The sequence below is a fragment of the Silurus meridionalis genome, chromosome 27, assembly GCF_014805685.1.
Source record: "Silurus meridionalis isolate SWU-2019-XX chromosome 27, ASM1480568v1, whole genome shotgun sequence".
In the NCBI taxonomy this organism is placed as follows: Eukaryota; Metazoa; Chordata; class Actinopteri; order Siluriformes; family Siluridae; genus Silurus; species Silurus meridionalis.
The window spans coordinates 5,582,418-5,602,362 of NC_060910.1; the positions used below are offsets into that span (position 1 = coordinate 5,582,418).

A 19,945-nucleotide genomic window follows, 5' to 3' on the forward strand; every position below is an offset into this window, starting at 1 on the left:
AGCATGTATTTATTTAGATATAAACATGAGAATACAGGCTGGGACATGGGTTAGCCTGGTAATATGGGTATTATATTGATAATAAGTACAACAGCACGACTGCAAGTGTGATATTGCTTATTCACAACACGTCTATAAGCAAGGAATACATATAGTTTACTGATTTAGACAAAACAGGGCCAAATACTTTTGGAAAATAGCTCTCAAAGAAGCCAGAGACTGATGAAGCATTGTGTGCTGACACAGACTGAGTGCACAAACATTTTTAATGTAATGAATAGTAGAATTTGAGTTTTATATAACAGAGTTATACTAAATATCAGTACTCTTGGAGCACCACTTATCCAATGTAATTACTAGACTATAACTAAGTTGTGTATTAAAATGTTGAGAAAATATCAACAGCTGCTCTACAGTTTAACCTGGCAAAAGAACCTTAGCATATTTGTATGTCCAATGTATGATGTATGATGATGCATAAACAGGCAACAGGAGCCGGTAAGTCACACGAATCGGATTTCTTGTAGAATATTTGAATATATTTTGAAAGCAATTTTACTTTAAAGATCTGTTAAATATACAGCTTTGGTCTTTGGTTTGATCTACAGCTGCAAGATTAACAAGTAATAGAGCAGCTGAGCACATGCAGAGGTGAAGGCAAAGGCGGAGGCTCTGTAGTTCAAACCAAAGACCAAAGCTGTATTTCTTAACAGATCCAGAACAGTAAAATTGCTTTAAAAGATATATTTTGGCCCAAATATTCCACGAACAATCTGCATGGACTCGTGAATTACTGACTCCTGTAGCGTGTTCGTGCAGGATCTTACATCAGAGGTTGCATGTACATAAAAATGAGAAATATTTGCCAATTTCTCGGTCTCTGGTGGTAAGCACACTGTATGTAGGCAGCTTTTGTACATCCAGACAAGCTTTTTTATATACAGTATGTAGGAGGATTTCCAATTTGAAGCTTGTAAAAACTTCTCCGGTGGATTTTCTTCTTTTCCAAAGACCACCTGGATCCATTACTGTAATACATAACTATATATTATTTGTAGAACTGACAACACCATTTATATTGGACGGGGGAATGTTGTCACACACGCCGTGTAAATGGGTGTGAGGCTGTTTGTTTATGATTTGTTTCTAGACGATGATTGCGACTGATTGTCGTCCTGCAGAGAACATCATCGCATAGGCACCACAGGACACGACAAGACTATTAAACATTTCAAGAGCAAACGCTAAGGCACAGGACTAATGGAATGTTTTCGGTGAGAGATGTACAGCATGTTCAGTCTGAGGAATGTGTATAATGTTTGCTGTCCATGCAGTGATTAGACTTCTGTTTTTCTGTTATTTCCTATTTGTATTTTAATGCATCCATTATAGTGCAGGCAGGGTGGAGTGAGTGAAGAAGTGTGGCAGGAGTGATTTGTGATAAAAGAGTATCTGCGAGAGTGAAAGGGAAAGTTTATAGGACTGTGGTGAGACCTGTGATGTCTGGTTTAGAGACAGTGGGATTGAGTAAAAGACAGGAGGTGAAGCTGGAGGTAGCAGAGCTGAAGATGTTGAGGTTTACGTTGGGAGTGACAATGACAAACAGGATTAGAAACGAGTTTATTAGAGGGACAGCACATGTAGGACGTTTTGGGGACAAGGTGAGGAAGGTGTGATTGAGATGGTGTGGACATGTGCAGAGGAGGGACATGGGGTATATCGGTAGGACAATGCTGAGGATGAAGCCAACAGGAGGGAGGAAAAGATGAAGACTAAGGGGGACGTTTATGGATGTGGTGAGGGAAGACATGAAGGTAGTTGGTTTGACAGAGGCAGATGTAGAGGACAGGGGGATATGGAGACGGATGATCCTCTGTGGCGCCCCCTAATGGGAGAAGGCAAAAGAAGATAAGCTAAACTTTGACTATTACAGTTCAATGTTTTTATACATGGTTTTATCCCATGAAAATGGTGGAATTCCCATGTTGGAATACATCCAAATTTTGCACCTGGCTCAATTCCAGATGGTCTACAGATTAAAAGAAAATACGAGGCTCAGTGGTTTTTTCTGAATGCATTTCTGCTGTTATGCTTCAGGTCTCACTTTTGTCAAGGGAGTGTCAATCAATACCAAGTTCAGAGTTGGACAGTATTGAAGTTAATGTAATTCATTACATTTTTCACATATCTGTACATCACTAAAAGTATTTCTATTTGGGGGGACTTTTGCTTTAACTTCAACGGCAAGCAAAACATTTTGAGAATAAATGATGGATGAAACTCCTGACTCGAAATTCCCCAAAACCAGTGGCCTTATTTGTTGTTAAAAATAAGGTTTTGGTCTCATGATCATCTTAATAGATATCAATCAGTGTTTGACTCATTAATATGATTCTATTAATAGATCGGTGTGTTAAGAGTAACATTAGAGTCTTTTCACATTGTATTGTGATAAAAATGATAAAAAGAACATTATAGCCAGAATAAATATCCAAAATTCTATAATTTAAGTACATTTGATGGCAAATACTTTTAAAATTTTACTCAAGTGAAAGTTTATAGGGAGCAATTTTACTGAAGTAATATTTTACTGAGTGGTTTTTGTACTTCGTCCACCACTGACTAAGTTCACTTATGTCACCTACACCCTATAATGACACACTACTATGCTGAGAGGAATGGTGAAACCCACCTGAGAGGAATGGTCCCAACTACAACTCACTATGGTTTAGTGCATGCTTAGATGAGGCTGAAAGTGATATAAAAAGATACACAATGATCTTCACAGTGACCAGATCGCAACATAAATGAACAGCAGAGGACAATTTTAAAGCAATCATCAAAATGAGAGAATGTCGGTTTCACACGCATGAGTTGCTCAGTAGCTCCTAGTTTTATAACCACAATGACTGTATAAGACTGTAGAAAGGACATTACTCATAATCTTACACTCCAATGCTCATGTTAGTTCTCACTCTCCAGTGTTCTGTATTGTTTTAAAGACTATAATCACACTCTTGATGTCACCCAAATGAGGATGGGTTTCCCTTTTGAGTCTGGTTCCTCTCAAGGTTTCTTCCTCATAACATCTAAGGAAGTTTTTCCTTGCCACAGTCGCCACGGCAGCTCTTCAGGGATAAATACACACCATTCACCTTGACTGTTGATTTCTGTAAAGCTGCTTTGAGACAATGTCTGTTGTGAAAAGCGCTATAGAAATAAACTTGACTTGACTTGACAGACTGCCATCCAGTCCTCCAGTACATTTCAGTTTGTTTTTTTTCAGATCTAGGCTAAAGCAGACTAAAACTCTTTTGGTGGGGTTTCACCGCATTAAACCACTTAATGTTTGAATTTCTTGTACCTGTCTATAAAAAAACCCTTATAATTAACGATAAAAAGTTGTATTTTTCCATTCCAATGTAGGTATGCATTGTAACTAAGATGTCTGTAAAAATACTGCAAATTGATGTCTATTTCCATGGGGAAAACATAAAAACATGTTTTATTATGGATGTCTCCAAATAAGTCTGTAAAAGGTTAATGGTTCTGTCATGCACTATGGAAAATAATTTTAAAAATTGAGCATTTAATTGTCCTTTTGAACAACAGTAACAAAAAAAACAAAACAAAAAAAAACACTGTATGATAACACACAATTGAACTCATTCTTACTGTACTGATATATAAAAATGCGTTTTCCAGGTGAAACCCAATGATGTTAAACAGCAACAACAACAATAAGGAAAATCTTTTAACAGCAACCTGTTCAGAGGGCAAAACCCATTCCATTTTACAAATCGACATGTATACAATTAATGTAAGCAACATTTAATAGGATTAAGTCAATTCCTGGAACACAAGGATAAAATGACAATCGTACAAAAATAGATTCTTCTCTTTAAGCCAAACTCTTTTCTTGGTTTGCCAAAAACTTTGATTATCATGAAATAAGTGTTTCAGATGTCTCTGTTCATCTACAAAACCCTGTCGGTCTTCCATCAGGTCCCAAACCCAGGATTATTCCGGATTAGGGCCTTTTAGAGTTTTGGCTTGGATTTCTGCATCAATAAATGTCAGAAAAGATCTTTTTTTTTTTTTTCTTATGACTTTATGCTGGTGTTTAAAGCCCAGAGATTCAGGCTACTGGAGAAACAGGCTTTAGGCAAGACTAAAGAATAAAAATGTATAATGCTGTAAACAAAAAACAAAACAAACAAACAAACAAAAAATTGTATGTAAAGAAACTGCATGTAAACCATGTATGCGCCTGAGTGGTAGCTTCTGCTTTCAATGACTTAAGATATGTGACTACTGAAAGAGCGTTCAGTGACTGTTGAGTTTCTGCACAGACTCGATGATGAAAATCTGAAGTAATAATTATAATAATAGTAATAATAATCATAGTAATAATCTCAAACTATTGTTTGCTATATAAGAGCACTGTTTTAGTTCAGCCTGGCTCAGTCTGCAAGAGGTTCAATTTTTTAGCAAACATCAAAACAATCAGTCTGCTCCTTATAATACAGAAAGTCATTGCACAATATGAGTCTGACTATAACTATAACAGACTATAATACTATAACGTACAAGTGTTTTCACAAAGCCTGAGGTCTAGTTACATTGCAATGCTTGAAAATCGAAACACTTTCGAACGAAAGGATTCTTCAGATTCCTGGCGTAATGTTGGTACTGTTGTATCACCGGTGATGCACCAGGTGGCAGAGTAATCTCATCATAAAAGCTCTCTACATCCCTGAGGCCAGATGTTCACATTAAAAGCCAATATTCAGTTCTGAAGGTCTCAATAATCTGAATACGTTAACAAAATCTGTAGTATCACGTATGAACACCAGGGGGCAGATTAAGCTTTCTCTTTCTGAGTTCGCGTTCATGTTGGTGACCTTAGACCTCTGCCCTGAAATTACTTACAATGAGCATTTTTTCTTTCAAAGCAAATAACATTGCACGTATGATCCAAGTGTCAGGAAAACCAACAAACATATTTGAAAGACTAAGTAATAAAACTGAAGCCTTCAGAGCAAAGATCTCTGTAATGACAGTAGACTGACAGCTTGGCACCATTTGTATGGCTAAATGAATATAAAAGTCCAGATGTAGAGCCTTTGATGGCTTTTCATGTTACTGTCATTTCTTTTTTTCTTGTTAGCACTCGTAGCAAACGACCACCCCTGTGGAAATATGCTTCATATCTGAATCTAGTACCGTTTAGAAAGTGTCCCGAATCGAAACTGAGAAGGTTTGTGTCTTGTGTAGGCAAAAGAATTTGTATTCGTGGCTTTTCTTAAATGTGAACGTAGCCTATTTGCTTATTCTCGTAGCACAAATGCCGCTTTGCTGGGAATCATCACATGACATTTCAATGGAAAAATCTTTGGAATTACTCGATCCATTAATGAGATGAATTATTAGGGCAAACAAACGATTGATAATCAAACATTTTACACAAACAACAAAGAATCATTGCTTTTTTTTTTCCAATCATTAAACGCAGGCAAAGAGCACCCCCGATTATCATTCTAGATCGTTCTCTGTCATTCACGTGTCTCCGCTACAGCCGAACGTTTAAAAAAAAAACACTGTTTGAAAAAAAATTAAATCATTTAAGTGCTGCAAATACAACCATTCCTGTCTTATACGTCTTTCTCTCATTATTGAATTTCGAAATATAAAAAAAACAACAATGCAATATGAATGTTATAGTACATAAAGTACAGTCCATACCAAAGGCAGTAATGAGGAGTCAGAAAAAAAAAAAGAAAGGTGTCCTGTGGTACAGGAGGGTGTATGAGGTATTGCAGAATTTTGCATCCGTTCAGGAAACCTATACACACACACTTGATGTGAAAGTGTACAGGTGTGAAACAGAGACGTTGTGAACAGAGTGGACTGCGGAGTGGAGGTAGGTCACTGTGAGGCAGACTGTTAAGGAAATCGTTTTCGACCAAAAGATCTGCTCAAATCCGTGCAGCCGGCTTTTTCCTCCCAAGCATACTGATCATGACTCTCCTAATCCATCCTCCTTATGAACGACTCGAAAGTAAATGGTCTTTTGTCTTTTTTGCAAATTTCAACTGTTCGTCTCCTGGACTGCTGTTAAAGCAGGTGTCACTGAAAGAGAGGAAAAGAGAGAGAGAGAGAGAGAGAGAGAGAGAGAGAGAGAGAGAGAGATGCATCTCTTTATGGAGTCCCGAAGTCCTGAAGGTGATGTGTGCATGAGACTGCAATGTTTCTTTACGGGAATTCTGAGTGGCATTGCTATGGGAGGGGTTAAGGCACTGCTCCATTATGTCATTTGGTGTGGCGCCTCCAGCATTTCCATGAGAAAAGTGTCAATGGGTGTGTCTCCGATGAGTTTGAAGAAAAAGAGGTGCTCCAGACACTTCAGGCCAATGGAGCGCAGGGCAGGCAGGCGAAGTAGCAGTTTGGCAAATCTGCTCAAAGCATGTGAAGAAACATTACATTACATTACATTAATGGCATCTGGCAGACGCCCGTATTCAGAGCAACTAAATAATTTACACAAAGTAGCATGGCTAAGGGCTTAGGAGTTGGAGATTATGAGAACTAAGATTTAAACTCATGATCTTCATGATCTATCTATATGGATGGTTTCACATATGCAGTGTTTATTTAAACCATTTTCTGTCTCTATTAGATAGATTTTGGTTCAATATCCAGCCCGATAAACAAGGAATGAAAAATGATTGATGCTAAACACAATGTTTTTCCACCTAGCTAGCTAGCTCCTGTACACTGTGGTAATTCTTGTTTTTTGTTTTGCACACATAGTAAAGGTAATTCTGAATTTGCATTATTTAAGAGTGATTAGTAAATAATGTGTTAGACATACTAAAATATATAAACTGTAGGCCCTTTTTTTTTTACATGTGCTGAAAACGAAACAAAGAGCAAACCCTATGTATCAGTTTTGCTCTGAAATGACTAAAATGTGTGAAAGCATCCTTTAGTAAGTGCAATCAGTCAATCAAATAAATAAACACCTTATTGGTTTTGCCAATTAATCGCCAACGATATTTGATTGCTGGAACTATCGGCAAAAATCCATATGATAGTTTTTCCAAGTTGCATCTGCGAGGAGAAGATCCGCTGTCATTATACAGTACGAGAGCGGCCTCTAGAGGTGAATCACTGACGGCACGTGCTGTTTGTTTTGACAAGAGCCTGCGCTCTGTACCTCGTTCTTGTTAGTTCGTAGTGCATTAACTAAAGTTAACAGATAAAATGGAAATGAACTGAATTGAAAAATTTATCAGTACATTTTTAAATTAACTAACAAACAAACAACACTTCTAAAGCATTTATTAACACAGGTTACAAATGGAATCTTTCTTCAAAGCGTTACCATTTCGCATAAAATCCAGTCATGCTTAAAACCGTCCATCGTTTAATGTCTTGACAAAAGCCAGACAATTGAAATTACATTTATTTTTATGGAAAAAAGTTTTTACATGCAGTGCTATTTCTGTATCCAGTATTCATTTTGAAAACATAAAAAAAATCTGTTGATTATCAGCAAGTATGATGCAAACTAACTATCAATATCGGTAAAATCCACTAGTAATTACAGAGATTCTGCAATTTATACTTTATACTTTAGAAATGTCAAAACCACCGACATTTCTAATTTTAATAACATTCTCTAAGCAGCCAAAATATAATTTTGAAGGAGTGTCTTACTGCACACCAGCATAACAGGTTTGTGTATATTTACCTCCCAGGCTGATCGGGGTATTTCTGTTTACAATAGGCCTCCAGTGAAGCGTAAACTCGCTCTCGAAGTGCCTCCACCTCTGTTGGGTTAGACAGGCCTTTAGAGTCTATATGGGGGAGAGGGGGAGATGAACATGATGTGTTCTGACTGATTTCAAGAACATGAAAATCAGTGCATCGTAAACAGCTCGGATGTATGTTAGGGCGTACACGAAGTGATGCCACGTTAAAATCATTTCGATTTTGTATGAGGTAAGGTGTTAAAAAAAAATCTGTATCATATCTACAGCACAAAACATCAATATAATGGATGCTGCGTAATTTTTTTGTTTACAAAATATGGCAGATTACGAAGCCCATTCACTATATTATATACAATTCACAATACATTCGTTCTTTAGATTCAGTTTTAGGCCAAAAAAAGTAATCTCTGTAAGTAAGTCATTTTTAAGTGTATTTCGATGTGCTATGGTGCATTTTTCTGTACCTGGATTGAAAAGAACAATAGCTCGCAGGCATCCAAGCTCAGACTTGTCCATCTGCATGTCTCGCATCTTAGACACCAGCTCTGTCAGCACTCTGTTCCAATAAAAAGCGACTTGGTGTTACTTCGCAACAGTAACCGTTCCAGTTTTACTGATGAGTTCGCGTTTGCAAATTTGGAGGAAAATGCCTTACGCGGAACGACATCGAAATGACTCATCACGACCTCTCTGTATCCAAACCATTACGCCATGAAATGTCTCCGTTCTTTGCACTAGACTGCTTGGACATTTAATTAAGCAGGACAGTGACAGATTTCATATGGAAAAGGGAAACATGATCTCATATCGACATAAAGCTTCCATGTGGCCTAATGTAAAAGTGCAATCAATCAGGCAAGACTCCGTGTAACGTCATTTTCAAACATCTCTTTTAAAGATGATCTACAGCAGTCGCAAAACTCTCGGCCATAAAAGTCCAGGTCTGATAGCTCTCAACCAGAGAGTGTATAAAGATTAGGACAGGCAATGTGAAAGTGTATTAAAAAAAAAAAGGATTTATTGGTATTTGAGATTTTTTAGACTACATTTACATTTGGCAAATGCCCTTATCCACTATGACTTACATCAATGTTTCGAAGACTCTAGCTCTAAACACATTCTGATGCTGGTTTATTAGGTCCAAATAAATTATCAGTTGAAAGAATCTGTTAAGAGAAAAATAGTGAGAGACTCCATTTTTATAAGGGGAAGTGCTGAGTTAAGTGCTTCTAGAAAAGGGAAATCTTTAGAAGAGACTCCTAGTGACTCAGAAAGAAGTTCATCCTACCAGCTAGATGTAAAAAGTCTTGAAACATGCCTTCCCTGAGAGAGAGAGAGAGAGAGAGAGAGAGAGAGAGAGAGAGAGAGAGATACTAGCTGAGCAGTGGTAGGGAATCACACGGTGTGTTGTGTACCAAATGTCTTGATTAATACATGCTTGAGTGCGGAGTTCAGAGTTTCGATCATTTGCAAAAAGGAGTTTTCGCTGGAGCTCAGAAGAGATTGAGCTTGTAAATGTGCTTTATGTTGTTTGACATTTTTCCACTTGGAAACCCGAGAGGATAGAATGATTTGGATCCGATAGGAATCCATCTTATAAATCTTCTAAATGTAGCCAATATTAAAGCTCAGTGAAGATGTGAACAATGTCATTTTCTCCACATGCACACTAAATCATGGTTAGTCAGTGCAAGAACTGGTTTTTAGGCACAATATTTGTAGTCAAAGCTTTGGGTTCCACCAAATTCCTAATGTCCCCCCCAAAAAAGGGAAAACATTACAAAATTATCGTTTTGGTCATATTGCATCTTTCACGTCATGGCTTGCTCATCAGGGATAAATGCACACCGTTCACCTTGACTGTTGATTTCTGTAAAGCTGCTTTGAGACAATGTCTGTTGTGAAAAGCGCTATACAAATAAACTTGACTTGACTTGACTTGACACGTCTTTAAAAAGCGGTGGAGAGGGCTGTGAGCTGTGCCAACTTTACACAATCATATTAGTAATACCCGAAAGATTTGTTTCATCTTATTGTATAATGTACAATATGTCATTTTAATGTATATGTATATGTCCAGTTCCTTTGTAAATCTTGTGTCAAACATCCTTACAAAAGTGGCAACACATGAAACAACTGCATGTTAAAAATCAGTATTTTGTTTTATATTCGGGAATCCATTTGTGTGTGTGTGTGTGTGTGTGTGTGTGTGTGTGTGTGTTTTGTAATCTGGGCTGCTCCAGTGTGTATAGAATATAATGAGATGCACCGAAGTGTATCGGTGTGTCTTGATTATCTAGAAAGCTAGTTTTCGAATATATTTTAGTGATTCCCGAAAGCCTGGGAAGCTCAGGAAATGCCCATAAGCTTTCATTAATCTGAATCGACACACAAGTTTCTCCTGCAAAGATGTGTTAAGCAGTGCAGCAGACACTCACCTATCAAAAATGGCACCTACTCCAGCACTATGTGCACTGTCTCTATGGACGTGGAGGCCTGTTGCTAACAATATGCCATCTTTCACACTTATCGAGCGATGCGAGAAAGAAGCAATGAGGAGCTCGTTCCACCCTGTGAGAGATAAAGAGAAAACAGGCAGCCTTCAGTGGAGTCTCTGAACAGGAACGCGAAAAAACAGAAAGAAGATACATACTGGTGGCCAGTTCAGAGGTTACCACGTTTTTTTTGTCGAGAAAGTCAATAAAAACTGCCGACCGCATTGTTTGTTTGGAAAGTGTCAAAGATAGATCGAGTGTAAATATGCTGCAACGAGGTCAGAGCTTTAGAATGCACACATACTGTAGCATGCAACAATGGTCCAAGGTCTGTCCGACACATGAGGTAAAAATACACACATTTGCTCCATCGACAAGCGTCAAACATTAAATATGTTTTTATCATGAATTACATACATAATCAAAATATTGGATTTTTTAAAATATATTAAATAAATGTACATACACATTTTCATTAACTGTATAAGCTACAGGCACAAGTCAGGAAGACAAAAAAATATTGTTCAGGATTATTTAAGGGGGGAAAAAAAGGCAAATTTAAAGTTTAAAGTATGAAAACGCCAAACAAAATACAAATATGGAACTCGTGGCAAACACAGGAAGCTATGTCACGATGTCACGAGTCACTATGTCTCATAGATAACTCAAAAAAACGTTTAAGAAGTCTTGCTGATAATATTGTGCCTGCAGAATATCCAGTAAACATCCATATGGGAGAAAATCCATTAAATCCATATAACAGTTAATAGAAGGAGATCTGCCTATTAATCAGGACAGGGTCGATAGAATTTTTTAGGATCTTGTAACAAACAAAAAATGTGCATATGTATATAGTAAAATGTATATGGCCGGTATTGTTTCCAAATACCTCAGTGCTCAAAACATGCATGTCGTATACACACCACAAGAGTGAAAATATCTTGAATAATCAAACCTATTGAATATTTTCCATTATAAGATTCTTATAAACCAAATATAAAATAATTAAACCAATTTCAAGATATATATTTGCTAATCTTTAGTATACTTAGATATTTCTAAGCATTAATGAGCATATTGAATTGTTTAATAATGCCTAGAAATGTAATAATAATCAAGATTTAGTAATGTCAGGTTTGTTGCAATTTGATTTTAAAATATTGCAGCCAAAATTTTTCTTCAGTGACGATATACCTTTATTCGTCCCACAGTGGGGGAAATTCTCAAGCTCTTTTCTGAAGCTATTTACTGTACAAGTAAATAGTAACAAGTAAAAATTCCTTCGTCAAAAATAATCTTGAAATCAGCTGATTTTTGTGTGAATGTATTAGTACCTGCTCTTAAAAGAATGACCTGGTCATCTAAAGGCAGGTCAGAAAAGTGTGGTATCCTCTTCGCCCATTCCACTAATGTGAAGAGCTGCTTATCAGCGGCTTGGCAAATGTTTGTAACAGGGTCGTTGGGCTGCAGAGAAGAAGACGGAGACAAAAAAGCTTCATGTTAATAGATATGCTGCTGAAGGAATGAGTTGAAAACATGCATAACAAAATCCCTTCTTTTGAACTATATAGTGTTTCACAGGAACTTCGATCTAAGATGAATGCTGAATGTTTATATCACTTAAGGGTAACTCTGTGAGAAAAGGACAATATGATAGAAAGTGTCTGAAAGAAGAAGAAAAAAACCTGTCAGTGAAGCATAGAGTCGGAAGAATACTAAACAGTCTGGGAGAAATTCAATGTTTAAAGGATTTCATTTAATCCCTACCCATAATACCCCTCAAAAGGAATCCTCAAGGGACTGCTTTTACTTCTGAAAGTTAAAACTGAGGTTTACTTCATTATTATTTCAAATGAGTTGTCTATCACAGTTACTTGAGGCTTTCTCCTAATGTATTTAATCAGCCCTGAAATGTTTCTATTTGGTTTTGATTTGAAGTCCAATGTAGCCAAAAGTACAAGACAAACTTGCAGACACTACTCACTTTAAATATGCAGCATACTTTGGGTAATAGCATTTTTTCTGGTCAGGTAATAAGTCTTAGAAACCTAAGGTATTTATGAGGCATCTCGAATTTGATATAGGGTTAGGGTATTGTGTAGATTTGCACAATGCTAAGCTTCATTTACCCTCAAAACGACCTCTGCAACTAACACACTACAACAAAAGTGCATGGGAGTCTGGATGGTGAGGGTGAGGAGGGAAGGGGTGGGTATATTTATAGGGGGAATACAGAGATATCATAGTGGCAGGAGAGAGAAAAACCAACATTCCCATGATCGGGTGAAGTGACAAAGGCGGCCAGTCTGAGAAAAAAAAAAAACATGGAAAAGGTTTGACTATCACTCTGGGTCATTTTCCTCCTTTTCTTTCTTCTCTTTTTTCCTCATTTCCTCTAAATCAGCGGTCCCCAACCTTTTTTGTGCCACGGACCGGATTAATATCGGACTGGCCTTTAAGATGTGGTGGATAAATATACCAAAATAAAATGATACGACCGACGTAAAAACTGGTATTTTCTAAATATAATAATAAACGTGAATCCACTGTGTTGGTTCATTTTGCTCGCTTGTAGGTTTCAATTTAGCGGTAATGTATTATGTGTTAGCGAGCAGAGCAGAGAAGGTAGCGAATAGAGGTAAGACATGTGACCGAGGCATCTTGACATGCATCAAGAGTGAGTCATAGACAGATGTGGCGGAGAGAATCCGGTAATTTTCCAAAATAAAACATCGTTCAGAATCAGATAATAAATAAAACGGAAATAATGTAAGTTGTGTATTGTTTTTGTGTGGCCCAGTACCAATTGACCCACGAACTGGTGCCTGTCTGCGGCCCGGGGTTGGGGACCACTGCTCTAAATGACCTGATTGTGAGACATTTGTAATATCACACAATATTGCATAATATCAGCCACGTCAAACAAATTTCAGTAAGAAATGACAAGAAGTAGGATTTATCAGTCAGGTTTTATTCGAAACAAGCAGTCTTGAGTTTGGTAAATGCGAAACAGAGCTGTTTAAACACTGTGGATTGATGAGAGGGAGAACTACAAAAACAACTGATTTATCTGCAAAATGGCTGCACATACGTAACACCTTAGTGGTTATGGTAAATAGACACTGTGATGGTTTTCATTTCTGAAACAAAACAAAAGAAAAATGTTCTTCGAATCGCAAAATGTTCAGATTTAAAAAGAAATGCTATGGTTGGGAAACCACTAAATGATCTTCTTAATCATTTCTAAGTTAGATGAGCAAATATACATTTAAAACATCGTGCTACTGAGCTGCTCTACAAACCTGTGAAATTAGTTGCAGTAACTGACAGTCTGAGCTGCCAGTTCGATTTCAAGCTCATGCATAATACAAAAGAAACACCGTCAAAAGAATATTTCGGATACGGCTTAACGGAGAGCTGCAGCAATCATTAGTGAGAAGCTTTTGCCTTTCAACAAGGTAATTTTCTTTGAGCTGGCTCTCTACTATCAGTCTCTGGGAACAGCATGTAACTTCACTCTGCAGGTTTGAACAAGCAATGCACTGACAGATCATAATTGGAGAGCAGGACCTGCATTTTTGAAGTTAGACTTCTGTAATCTGTGATCATTTACGGCATTTTGACTCACACCCACAAATTGTTCACATTTATAAAAATAAGCCATTGCCTTAAGGCCTTGAGATTTGAACTCATGACCTTCCAACCTTCCAATCAGTAGGGCACAATCAGTATAACCACAGCTGGTAGCATCGCTCCAACGGGATCTATATTCTATATAATGTGAAAATTTTGTTTTTGTTTTTTCGTAGCAATTATTTTAAAAAATCTTCCTTCTGGTATGGAAGCCTTGTTTGTACTTGTATGTGCCTTGTGTCAATCATTTTACAGAAATTCCCCAATGCTCCTTCACACATGTCTCACCTCAGCCTGAAATCAGTTCAGCCAGATCATTGTCCTGTGAGCAAAAAAACAACTCTCTGCTTTGAAAAAAATAAAAAATAAAAAACCTTTAAGCACATAAAAATTCAGTTAAACCACAGTCAAGGAGATGAAGCTGGATGCAGAATTAGTGATGTTGATCTCAGACAGGTGTGTAAATGTAATCTAAAAAAGTAAAAAAAAATCGAATCTAAATGTAAAAAAAAAAATACTATTTTATGTATACAGTACTGTACTGTATTAACATTTTACTTCATTTTATAATTAATAATTCTATGTTTATTAATATTATTATATTTTTATTATTATATATTTATTCCCTATAGGTTTTTTTGGTCTATGTGCTATCCAAGAAAGACCAGGAAAATCAAACAAACAAATTAGTTATGTGGCAAATGCAATTCCGCGATGAACCGTGGTGCGAGATTCGGACCGATGTAAAGCGGGGGATTACTGTATTTTTCATTGCAAAGTAAAAAGGACTGCATTTGTAAAAATCCTTATAAATAATATTCAAATGTTATAGGTTATAATATGCATAGACTCAGCATCCACTCTTTTCTTTTGACCAAAATTACTATGAAAAAGCAATGCTGCTTCCACTGTTCCTGAGAAAACTGTAAAACTCCACTGTTCTGAAGAATCATATGGCAAAAAAAAAAAAGTTGCTGACTCTTACTGACACTGACACTCGAGACGTCTTCCTTAAATGCTAAATAAACATAATGATAAATATTTTCTTAATTTTTTTTATAAAATATCATGTTTTCTAATCTGTTTTATTACCCTCAGATTATGCAGTGTTCTCCCATTGGAAGCTGCAACAATAGAAATGGCAGAATTTTAAATAAAGAGTATATTAATATGAGGTGGTATCAAAAAGTTTAAAGACTATCTCTGTTTACAAGTACTTTATTTATCCACGTATACACACTATCATCTTCAAAATAGTCCCCTTGCACAGCAATACAGAGCTTCCATCTTTCCTGCGACTTCCTGTAAATCTTCTTTTCGAAGCATCAAGCACCTTCTGTGAGGGTGAAGTCCGCTTGAGCCAAATCTGGTGAGATCGTGTGAATTGTTCTCCAACGATCTTCGCTGGTTTGAGCTTAGGGAAGGTTTTCCTGATCTCTGGTCATTTCCAGAGACGTTCTTCCGCTGTTGAAGCGCACGTGCTGCTCAAAACACCTCGAACGACTCGTGGCCGTGTGTCAGACGTATGTCATGTCGAAGGTCTCTGTGGCGGATGTGCCCAGCTTCATGCAGAATTTCACATTTGCTATCTGTTCTATCTTGCTGTCCATGAGGAGTGGTAGTGCACGTGGTCAGAAGAGCACCAGTTAGCACCATTAGAAACTTCCTGATACCACCTCGTAAATATAAACCTATTTTATATTGATCTTACAGCTGGAAATGAAAGCTGCTGTTAAAGTTGTGTAGTAAACTGTTGTGTAGTGCTATAGGAAGGTGTAATGATTCACAAAATGTAATCCTGTTAAGGAGCCCCTTCCTGTCACTAAATACATTTCCATCATTACTAAAATAGCAAATCTACAAAATGTAGGTTGGGGAGACATTTCGCAGTAATTTTCCTCTGCCTCTGTGAATCTCAGTCAGGTCTAATCAAGATGAACCAGCTGAATGAAGTTTAAATGAAGAGTTGGTCTGATGTTTCAGACCAACATGACAGTGTGATATGGAGAGTGTTTGAAAGGGACAGAGAAAGAGATCTGTCTTACAGAGCTGGGAGCCACACCAACACTGCTCTCCTCATAGGTTTCGGTTTTGGGCTCCACTGCCAGCTCAGCTTCCAGAACCTTCTCCACTGGCATGTCTTCACTGGAACAGCCTGCCAGCTCCAATTCAGCCTCACTCTTTTCTTTCGCCCGCTGCCGCTCCTCCTGGACAGCTGAAAGCGAGCGCACGCACACACACACACACAAAGAAAAAGGAATTTATTTATATGCAGTAAATATGGATTAGAGGAATATCTACAGATTTACTCACAATCTATAGTGTCCTCAAGAATTATTGTCACCTTACACAAAAATGGGTATCATATAGTGATATTCTGAGCTAAACATACAAGATCATTATAATCCCACATGACTTCCCTAATGTTTATATGTTCTTAAGGCTGCCTTGGAGAGAGTAAAAGCATCACTTCCCTTCCTAAAATGTTGAAGAAATACGTGCAGAGGGATCTTTGTCCACTTAAACTTCAATTTAAACGTCATTATAGTCTTTCTCGAGAGCAAAAGAAACACGACATGGTTCTTCGTGACTGAGAGCGGAGGATAAACATAGCTTTTGAACAAAGACAATATTCCTCGGTGTTGCCGATAACTCACATATCTTTGGAGATTTAAATGCCAAAAGTTCTAATGAGAATAGTTTTTATAGAATGTTTTATATTTTTAATAGAATTTTCAGAAGGCTACTGATCATTCTTATGGGTGGTGCATGTAAAGTATTTATAATAATGTTAGCACTCACAAAAAGACCCAGAGAAATACACACAGCCAACAAACACACCTACATACAGTACACGTACAGCTGCTTTCACTTTGCTCCATGACTACAGATTTCCACAGCAATGGCACAGACTGTTTTTAATAAAATGCAGGACAGCAGAAAGCGAAAGCCAGTGCAGCCAAAATTATACAAATCCAGGAAGTCAAACCATCTCTGACTGGTGTCTCCAACCTATATATGGCATATTACCTCATGTCCTTCACATTGAACAGGCCTCTGTTTTACCAATACCTGCTGTGCAATGGCCAATAAGACTGTTTTTTCTACCGTTTCTAAATACTGAAACGAGTGACCGCTACAGGATGGCCATCAAATCAATCTTACACACCACTGTGCCTAGATTTCTTACATTCCCAGATAGCTGGTATTGAGGGGAATTACAGCAGAAACATAAACATCCACCCATTGTGGGCTAAAATGAATTCGAAGGTAAAGTGGCACCAGATGCAAAGGTAGAATCACCACAAGATTCGCTCAAAAACACAGACACTTAGAGTTAAGCAGCTGAAACTCAACTTAGACACAAAGGATTTGTTTAGACAGGGAGCTCAAATTAGATTTGAGCAGAAAGGATATCCTGCAGGCAAAAAACACATGGAATATTTTTTTTTACGATCAAGACTTATATGTTGATTTGCTATCAAGACAAATCTTATTTTAAAGATCTCAGTGATATTATAATTCGCAACAAGAAAATTCTTTAGAGATTTTCTCCATTGTCTTAGCAGTTCGTTCAGAAAGGGAGAAGATTTAATGTGTCCCTAAGGAAGTGCATGTTAAACACGCCAATCATTTCAAAATGATGGTCAAGCTCTAAACACTCAGAAATGCACGTTGTGCCTTCTTTCGCATGTATGATCTATCAAACACCCAAGATTAGCGGGTCTCTGTGTCCAGCATGAAGCCAGGTCAGGAAAACATGACCAAGATCCACACAGAGAGAAAAGGCAGTTTGACTGATATGGCAGACAACCAAGAACAGACCTGACAAACATACACTACTGTTACTAAGCTAGTTTGAAAAAAAAAAAAAAAATATATATATATATATATATATATATATATATATATATATATATATATATATATATATATATATGGCGAAAAAGTTTTTTTTTTTTTTTTATTTGTTTTGCCAAGTTAATATATATATAATATATATATATATTAGGGATGCACCGAAATAAAAATTCTTGGCTGAAACCGAAAACCGAAAGAGGAGGAAAGCAAGGCCGAAAACCGAAAAACCGAAACACCGAAAGAAATGATGGCAATTATTATTACCATTGCATTTATGGCTATGACTGTGTACTAACCTTACTAAAATCAAGGCATTTCAATTGCATAAATTAATATTAAAGTTTCAAAGAATTAATCAATTACAAATTATGAAAATATTTATTTATAGCACATTGCAACAATGCACAGGATAAAATAAATTAAAATTTAGTCTTAAATGTTTAACTTAAATGCACTCATGTGTACATTAAATAATAATGTACAGGCCCTCTGGCCTGCTGAAAGGTTGTAAAATTAAATATGTTCTTTCATAAAAACAAAGTGCATTTAGAACAAGTGCAACTGCTTAAAGATACAACAATACAACAATATCACTGGGAAACTTCCTGCCTTTTCAAAAACGTCCACCACAGACAATCGCTATCCGTGGGTCTTTCTCAGATATACTGAAATACGTCCACACCGCAGACATGTTGTTTTAGACAGGCACGTGCAGGCAGCGGTTTCTGTTTGCGTCATCACAACAAACTGTTTCGGCTGTGTTTTTTCGGTGATCAAAGTCTTTCAGCCGAAAACCGAAAATGCACTTTTTTGGGCCATTTTCGGCTGAAGATTTTCGGTGGCTGAATATTCGGTGCATCCCTAATATATATATATATATATATATATATATATATATATATATATATATATATATATATATATATATATATAAGCAGTGTAACGATACACAACACAAAATTCACAGTTTTTAAGTCAGTTTAAGTTCGGTTGTTACAGTTAGGGGGAAGAGATACAAAACAAAATCGCTTGTCCTTTTTTATTAACGCATTTTATTATTATTAATATTTGTTAGCATCAACATTTGAACATTGTTATTTTAATAACCAGTGTGGATGTCGTTACCTCGAATTCTTCTAAAATGTTGAGATTTTTTAAGTATTGTTTTCCATGCAGACTCTTATGTGGGGTTTAGGAAATAAAATCTAAATTGTCCAAACAAAATATGTAGGAAATAATTAAAGAGCACCTTCTCTTTTCATTCCCATTGCCAGACACTTCTGGTAGCGGCAGTACTGGCAGCGGTTGCGCTGCCGCTTGTCGATCAGACAGTCCTTGCTGTCTCGGCAGGTGTAAGTCAGGTCTTTCCTCACTGTACGCTTGAAGAAGCCTTTGCAGCCTTCGCAGCTGTACACGCCATAGTGTTTACCTGAAAGAGAAGCCCATCCATTACTAATGCTGACTGGAGTAAAAGGTTGGTAATGTTTATGTAACTGTCTAACCTGAAGATCGATCGCCGCAGATGGCACAGATGTGTTTGGTGAGAGACAGTGAAGTGCCGGTCGGCTGAGCTGGAACCTTCATGACTCCGTTCAGGCCCAAAGGAGGTTTGATGTCTTCCGGGCTGCTGACTGAAGTCATGGGGGAGCTGAGCTAATACACAGAGAGCACAACTTGTAATGGAAAAAAAACAATGGTCAAAACAATCTAACCTTAATGACATGTATGTATTACATTTATCTGGTATTTCACAATATATTTTTGCAATAAACAATAGTATATATGTATGTATATTTTTTTTCTTTTGTACCTTACAAGTTGTAAAGGAAATAACACAGAAGGTCTTATATTATTTTAACTTTTAACAACCACAAAGTTTTTCCCTTAGATACCAAAAAAGTAAACACACATAAACTTTGCTCTCACAATGATGTGAGTTCAGATGTGAATCTAATATAGAGAAAAAGAATAAAACCTAATAAAACTGTCTGGGTGAAAATACAGCGAGACCTACAGTGCTGCATCTACATATAACTATATAGACAACAATAAATTCTTCTATAAATCCATCCATCCATACATACATATACTCATCCCTATATCAATCCATATTTCTTTCTCCCTCTCACACACACACACACACACACATTATCACATTATCACATTATATATATATAT

At 37.0% G+C, this 19,945-nt stretch overlaps 1 protein-coding gene across 4 annotated transcripts in view; it reads right to left on the reverse strand.

Moving 5' to 3' along the window:
* Nucleotides 1-3,480: 3,480 nt before the first annotated feature.
* Nucleotides 3,481-19,945, reverse strand: part of rxrab (retinoid x receptor, alpha b) — a 46,838-nt gene continuing 30,373 nt past the window's right edge. For 3 of the 4 annotated variants that reach the window (XM_046841217.1, XM_046841216.1, XM_046841218.1), the window contains 8 exons: nt 19,270-19,420; nt 19,017-19,196; nt 15,952-16,121; nt 11,608-11,737; nt 10,217-10,349; nt 8,243-8,334; nt 7,757-7,862; nt 3,481-6,455 (listed from right to left, as the gene is read on the reverse strand). In XM_046841217.1, the coding sequence (XP_046697173.1) occupies nt 6,308-6,455; nt 7,757-7,862; nt 8,243-8,334; nt 10,217-10,349; nt 11,608-11,737; nt 15,952-16,121; nt 19,017-19,196; nt 19,270-19,420 (1,110 nt within the window). In that variant the 3' untranslated portion in view covers nt 3,481-6,307. The other variant, XM_046841219.1, reaches the window with a different exon arrangement.